The sequence below is a fragment of the Ptychodera flava genome, chromosome 20, assembly GCF_041260155.1.
Source record: "Ptychodera flava strain L36383 chromosome 20, AS_Pfla_20210202, whole genome shotgun sequence".
NCBI classification, from domain to species: domain Eukaryota; kingdom Metazoa; phylum Hemichordata; class Enteropneusta; family Ptychoderidae; genus Ptychodera; species Ptychodera flava.
Window position 1 is genome coordinate 22,987,542 of NC_091947.1, and position 7,775 is coordinate 22,995,316.

The 7,775-nt window shown below is 39.9% G+C and overlaps 2 protein-coding genes across 2 annotated transcripts; one reads left to right on the plus strand and one right to left on the minus strand.

Moving 5' to 3' along the window:
• Window positions 1–3,970: 3,970 nt before the first annotated feature.
• On the plus strand, window positions 3,971–5,948 carry LOC139120342 (uncharacterized). Its single transcript, XM_070684680.1, has 2 exons — window positions 3,971–4,344; window positions 4,492–5,948. Exons 1-2 carry the CDS (start codon window positions 4,092–4,094, stop codon window positions 5,040–5,042), a joined length of 804 nt encoding a protein of 267 aa, XP_070540781.1. The 5' UTR covers window positions 3,971–4,091; the 3' UTR covers window positions 5,043–5,948.
• A 536-nt stretch (window positions 5,949–6,484) lies between these two features.
• LOC139119531 (paired box protein Pax-1-like) lies at window positions 6,485–7,201 on the minus strand. The gene has a single exon (XM_070683373.1). The coding sequence runs from the start codon at window positions 7,199–7,201 to the stop codon at window positions 6,485–6,487; it is 717 nt and encodes a 238-aa protein (XP_070539474.1).
• Window positions 7,202–7,775: the final 574 nt, after the last annotated feature.

The window sequence follows — 7,775 nt, forward strand, 5'->3', positions numbered from 1 at the left end:
GTAATTTGCATCTTTTACATTTGTCGCAAATATGCTTTTTATTCATAATTGAGATCTTGTTATTTTAATAGTTTTACTCTTGCCTATGACTACCTAGTGCATAAACCTCCGTCAGAGACAAACTATAGATCTGCGTAACACAACCAGTTGATTACTATCACACTGTACATGTGGTACACTAGGGCCTATGTACTGGTATAGTGTTTATTGCCATTGTTTATTATGGAATTTTTGTTCAGACTCACAGTCACCTAACTCTAAGTATGTTTGTTGTACTTATACTTTGTTTCCAAGCATTGCTTTCAACGTGCTTAATGAAGAGCATAAGAAACACTGCATTGTAAATGTAACAGATGATTTTTAATACAGTGACCCATAAACCGATGGGAAAGTTAAAGTTTATGCGATTGATCTATGTTGTGTGTTTGTTTGTTTTTTTGCTGGCTGGCTTGTAGGTTTTTCAAAAATCCAAGGACAGCAAACAAAGAATTTTCTTTACACGGCCTAATACATAAAAACACAAATATTGAGACATTGCCGTATGTGAAAGTAGTGGTGCTTTCATTACATTTTTTACTATTTAGATTGATTTTGGCCTGTTTTAATTATTTTAATTTATTCATGTATGATTTAATATTTTAATTTATTCATATATGCAAATTTTAGATCGTAATTCATTCATCACCAGAATATAGGTTACCTTTGCCCCCCCCCAACCCTGAAGTGCTTCCTATGCCCCTGAGGCAGTAATGTTTTTATTACATGCCTCTTCACATTTACTGCCATCGCGGTAATTGTTGGTACACTGAAGCCCCAATATATTTAGGGAAACCGCTGGAGATGTTGATATATACTCAAGTAATTAGCAATCAGTGTTGTTGAGACATGAAGGCGGCTCTGTCGGTCTCGGCAATAAAACTGATATAGAGTTAGGGACGGACCATTAGATCTTGGGAGGGGGTGGTCAAAAACAGAAAAAAAAAAATTTCAGAGCAGAAAGTTAGGAAAAAAAAAATTTTCAAACTAGTTTGCAAATAAAAAAAAAAATAAATAAGAAGACAAAGGCATAAAAAAAAATCTGCAAAAGTCTTTAAAATTTTGAATTTTTTTTAGATTTTACCACAGAAAGCAACTTTCTGTATTTTTTAGTACATCCTCCTGGCACATTTTTAATTTTAATTTATACATTTAGAGTGACTGTATCCCTTATACTGGAAGTTGTGATTATCTTATCTTTTCAGGACTTTTGTATTCTGATCACTTGAAAATTATGAAATTATAGAGCCTGTTTTCTACTTGTTTCCTGCGTTCAAACCAAGCAGGTACACTAGGTAAAACATTGAAACTATGGTATGGTTGTCAAGACAGAAAGTTGTATTTGCCTTTTAAGATCAAGGTAAACAGATGCAGGCCACATCAGTTTCATTTTTTTCACAGCATTTTATTGCAATGATAATGCAAGAATGGGTGAACAAGTAGAAACACGTCAATAATGATAAAACAACATATCAAGTCATTATGTATTATTTTGCTTTTAAAAAGGCATTTTCAATTCTTTTTTCTCAAAAAACAGCCTCAAAAACAACAGCAACACATGTTTTAACATTCAACAATACACTACGTAGAATGCCATCTATCCAACAAATCCCAACACAAAAACACACAAAAGGGTTGAACTTTGAAAGTTTCTCGATAGCAAATACTGAATAAATCTGCATGAATAATCGTTTTTGTGTAGCAAATTTCAAAGAATTTGACAACCCCTTTCAGAGAATACAGATTTTTTGACCATGAATGGCATAAATTGCCCTAAAAAGACAAATATCGAAATTTCAACACATCTATACACATCCAATCAATTTGGACATGCTGCTACAGAGAAATAGATGTTTTGATCAAAAAGGGCAACAATTGCTCTAAAAACACAAATATGCAAATTTAACTATATTATTTAGCTTATTTTAGCTTCTCAGCTTGTCAAAATCAATTGTAAATCATGAGATATGCATGTTTGGTGGGGTGAATGTAGGCATTTCACCACGCAGTAGAAAGGGAAGCCAGGAAACCAAAATAGTCAATTTTCAAAACTATAGGAAGCTACTGAGGAGCAAGAAGACCATGTTTCAGAGGAAGATGTGTAATCCAAAAAAATGCTCCCCAAGTGCCACCAAATAACACCATTTTTATCTCTATTTTTCAAAAGCTCCAACGGCAGGAGGGGGACACCCCCTCCTGACCATCCCCCCCCGCAAAAATACTCCCCAGGTGCCACCAAATAACACCATTTTAATCTCTATTTTTCAAAAGCTCCAACGGCAGGAGGGGACACCCCCTCCTGACCATCCCTCCCCCCCCCCCGCAAAAATACTCCCCAAGTGCCACCAAATAACACCATTTTAATATCTTTTTTTCAAAAGCTCTAACGGCAGGAGGGGAACACCCACTCCTTACCTCCCCCCGCAAAAATACTCCCCAAGTGCCACCAAATAACACCATTTCAATCTCTATTTTCAAAAGCTCCAACGGCAGGAGGGGACACCCCCTCCTGACCTCCCCCGCAAAAATACTCCCCAGGTGCCACCAAATAACACCATTTTAATCTCTATTTTTCAAAAGCTCCAACAGCAGCAGGGGGACACCCCTCTCCTGACTCCCCCCCCCCCCGTGACGGCTTGCGTGGCCGCTTGTGGTTCTTGGCACCACATCTTTGCCCTCTTTATCTTCAGACAGCGACGAACTAAAAAAAAATCAAAATCTGAAAATTACCCTGAAAAAAAAATTTGCACAGCTAATCTCAATTGGAAAAAAAAAATTTCAGAAATTTACAATAGTAAAAAAAAATTTTCACAATTTCATTGTGACCACCCCCCCCTCCCAAGATCTAATGGTCCATCCCTTACCGCCATCCAGAAACCGGAATATTCAATTTTTACGATGGGGATTGTGGGGAAATGTGAGCAGTGAATAAATAAAATGACTGTATTTCATCACATTTCTGTTCCTTAGTTCTTGTCTTCATTTAATACTTCTCTTTAATGCATATTTTAATGTAAATACGGTGTACAGCTAATATTATAAGACAACTTGGATGCAAAATCTTTAGTCCATTGCGATACCCCCCCTTTTTGAAAGTGGTATCAACAATCAGAAAACGCGCGTAATCAACGTGCTCCCGCGCTGAACTTGAACATCCTTCAATTCACAAAGCATGAAGATTCCATGCATGTGTAAGCCATGTTTCAATTTCAAGTGAAATACTGTGGTGGCAAAATTCGTCACATATATGGCGATAAATTGGAACATACTGTGAACTCGTTCATTTTATCAAGCGAAACATTGCAAGCTTGGAAACTTTTGATTTCCAAATTCAGTATAAAACGAGGAAGGGGATAGCATTACGCTGTCAAACAGTGAACTTGATATCAACGACCTGTATCGATGTTCCGAGACAGTGCCCAATGCCGAATACAAGCGCATCAAGTTAGAGGTCGTTGATGATTATTCTCCAATGGTTGCAAAAAAACGCACCGAAACGAAAGAGTGCCTTCCATCGCCAGTCAAAAGTCGAGACAACGACCCGTACCGTGACCCGGAGCAGAACCAGAACATCGATGTATGTAATGTACCGCCCCGGCGACAGCTCACCTACAGTTCCGTTACGGACAAGTTCAAACCGAAAAAAACTGGAAGGAGACCAAAGCTGAAAGCTTAAATAACAAACTTTGTCTTTTAAAAGATGAAAAGTTAGCGCTTGAGCATCAGCGCAGTGAATTGGAGAGACCGGTAAGAGAGGCATCGCCAGTGGGGTCAAATACACGGAGTACATGCGCAATCTGCCACCGCCGCGGTCACCGCGCCACTGGTAACAAAAACAGTGAAGGTTGCTTGTTGGGCGAAGCTTGCAAGGGGTTCGTCTACTGCGGGAGAAAAGACAAACATACTCAAGATCACTTTGCCCAAGTAAAGAAATTAAAGAGAAAGAATCAAAGAAAGCAAAACAGATAACACAGACGGAAACAGAGTTGAAAGTGTTAGAAGATTTTCAGAGCAAATCGATTTCGGCATTCACAACGGAAATAACACCGCGTTTGATGCGAGCTTTCCCGGAAAAATACCAGGCCCGAACAACAAAGGGGAAAGTTGAACTTCAACATGACATAGGCATTCTCCGGGTTGCATATGACAACAACATCAGCAAACTACCTCAGAACGACGACTCGCATGTCGATCGCAGAGAGTTTTCCAAACAACTGCAGGAAGTCGGGAAAAGTGTTTATTCTTCAGTGAAACAAGTTCCGTCAAGTAGCAAGTGTTCCGCTGACTACCTCCAAGAGCTTTTGAAATGTAAGTATTTTAGAAATTGACGTTGAAGTTCTTTGTGCGTTATGGTATGCATGCATGTCCAGTTCGTGATGTTTCCGTCAAAATGCATCAAACTCACAACTAAACGAATCCCTTCAAACTAAATGTTTACACTTTGTTTGCCTTTAGCATCTCCTGTTCGCTCGAGTGGTCAATGTACTAGTTCACCAGAATCTAGAAAAACACGAGGACGGCGTTGCGACACAGAACAGAGCGAAAAGAAACGTCGAAAGAATAAAAGGGAAAGAAGTTCGTCGGATAGTTCTGGTTCGGAATACACCAATATTGAAGCAGAGGCTTACGATAAATACATGCGTAGACAAAGGCGTGACATATTCAGAGAAACGTGGGCCCACCTTTACGGTCGCGGACTTCCCCTTATGACAACGCCAAACTGGAATGATTATTACAGCTCTTCGCCCGCATATCTGCCGCACAACCTTCACCCTGTAGGGCCGATGGTACAGTTCACTGATAATTTTGGTGATCGCACCCGTCCAGCACCATTTGCGCCACAACAGCTTCGTCAACTTGAACAAGGACAACCCAGATACTTCCCAGCTGTATCGCCCAACTATGGTGACGCCAACTCCCGCTACATGCAATATGCACAACCTACATGTACCCGTTGCTGCTACGGAGTCAAGTACAGCACCAACTACACCGAGATTCTATGGTAACAACGCCGATACCGTAGTCCCGGTTCCAGAAGTACCAAACAGCGTTCTGGCGGAGAATAACACCAGATACCTGTGTCGCAGTCGATGGAAATCATCGAAGACAACGTGGGAAAACTCCTTGAAGCTGCTAAGCGGTTGTCGGAGAACTGAACAAAGTTGTGTGACATAGTCCTATGTTCAATCGTGAAATTCGTGAAATAATAACAGCCTACAAAATGCCTAGATTCAGACTTGTTTTGTTCGTAGTTTTCCATAGTCTACATAGCACAAGCTTTCGACTCATGCAGGCGAACCGCCAAACCGTCACTGAATTTTGAGGATCGACGCCCTGTTTGCCATGATACCAGTAAGACGTTTGTTTTGAATTGTGTTAGCTTCCCACGAAAATTCACTTTCTTGCTGTTGTTTTTTGTTTATTCCTTTTTGTGATATTTGAGTTTTTCCTGCCGACTGGAAGGTTTAAGCGTTCCTAGTAGAACCTGTAGAATACGAAATTTCATTTTGAAAATGCTTTTAAATGAAAATTGTCAAGATGATTGTAGGACCTTGATAGCGAATAACGAATTACAATGCAGTTTATATACCCAATAGGTTTATTTGTTATGTTGTTGATTTGTAGGTTATTTGGTTTTGATTTCGCAGGGTTGAAGTAATATAATATCCCGAATACTGACAACTTGAAAGATTGAAGCTTAGTTTGTCGTACCAACATTCAAGGGTTGGCGAAATCAAAACCCTAGTTTGTTTGTTTTTTCGGTCATACCACAACGTGACCAAACTCTCATTTTTACTGACAATCAAGTTTTTTCTACAGATTTATTACTAGTTTATTCATCTGAGTATCATTGGAGTTGACTTCGCCGTTTACATCGACGTTCATTAAAGATAAATTTTATTGTTCACAAATTGTCTGTCGTATTTATTCTCAGTGCATATCATCCTTCAATACCCTTTTTCAGACACTGAGTACAATAACAATGAATGTATAAACATCGCCGTTTTTATTGGAACATTCTCATACTGTAAATTACATTTCAAAACCGACGGGTCTAATAAAAATTCACGACAGCTGGGGATGGAAGTGCCATGAAAACCGTCACGTTACAGAATAGGTTTGTAAATTTCGCAGATTTGTTCAATGAGTTATATTCATTGCATTTGAAAAATTTTGCGATTGTGTCATTTGGGCTTATTTAAAGTTCATAAATCACATCGAAAAGCCACAGTGTCTAAAAAATTCACGGGAAAAAGCAGGAGTTATATTGCCCACTGCATTGATCAAAGCTAACTCAGTATGGTTCACAGCCAAAATATCGTTCATCTGCAAGTCATGCTTTATGTGTCGGAAACACAGTTCACATGAGTTGAACTCCGGGCAGTATGGTGGCTGGAAGAGCAAACGAACATTTCTACGTCTGAGCATTTCTCTGAGTTTGGTTCTGCTATTCTGGTTCTGCTATTCCACCGTGGTGGAATCCAGCGTTATCCATAATCACAACATCGCCGGGACTGATTGCTGGATTGCCATCTTCCCGGATAACTTGCAGTGCTTCATCGAAGAAATGTAGCATTTCCATTCCGTTTGAAGGCCCGTGTATAATGTTAAAATGAGATACTCCCAAAGGACTGTGCAACAAGTTCAAGGTTAAATTCACATCAGACGTATACCTTTGAACTTCGAACGCCCTCTCTCCCACCCGACTGTGACCATAACTTCGGTTACCAGTTGTCCGTTTTACTCCGGCTTCGTCGAAGAAGTGCACAGTAAGCGGATTCATCATTGACACCATGTCGATATACTGCACAATGCGTTGCATGTTTCGTTCGGTGAGCTGTTCTTTCGGTACCTGAGACACTTTCTTGTATGTAAAATTAAGATCGCGACGAAAAATATCATAAATTGTCCTGTGTGCCGGTAACGTGTTCAGATCACAGATGCCACTGTGTAATAGGTCAGCTCGAATTTCAGTCGCTGTCATCGACGGTTTTCTTGACTTTAGGTACTCGATGTACTCAACGACTTCAGGTCTAGATTTTTCATGGGGACGTCCACTTGACCGGCCTTGAATGGTGAGACCTGTTTGCCGGAATCTGTTGATAATGTTCGCCGCTGTTGATGCAGGAAGATCCGTTTGTTTTGCCACCGATCTAATAGACATACCATTTAGCCAATGTCGAACTACCGAGGTTCGCACGTTCTCGGGAATTCTTTGGTTGGCTGACATTTTGAAACTCTAGTTTTGGATTGCGCGCTGCTAATATGTCGGTTATTCACTTGTGGTGATACCATTTTCGTTCGGGAAGTAGGTGGAAAGAATACATTTAATCAATTTCTAGGCCAGTTTTACGAAAGAACTTTATCATAACATTTAACCGGGAATAACAAAGTGAAACACATCCTCTTTAGTACATGAGTAACTCATTAAAGTTTTGAAAATATACAACTTTATTTATTTTAATAATTGATAGTCTGTACACCCCCATTGTGTAAAATGGAATATCCCGGTTTCCAGACACTGACTGGCTTCCCGCAGACACCGACACAGCCGCCTTCATGTCTCAACAACACTGATTGCTAATTACTTGAGTATATATCAACATCTCCAGCGGTTTCCCTAAATATATTGGGGCTTCAGTGTACCAACAATTACCGCGATGGTAATAATGCTATTATGACAGTTACATGCGGAGCTTCTTCGAACAATTTTGCCAGTATCGACCATCATCCGACAG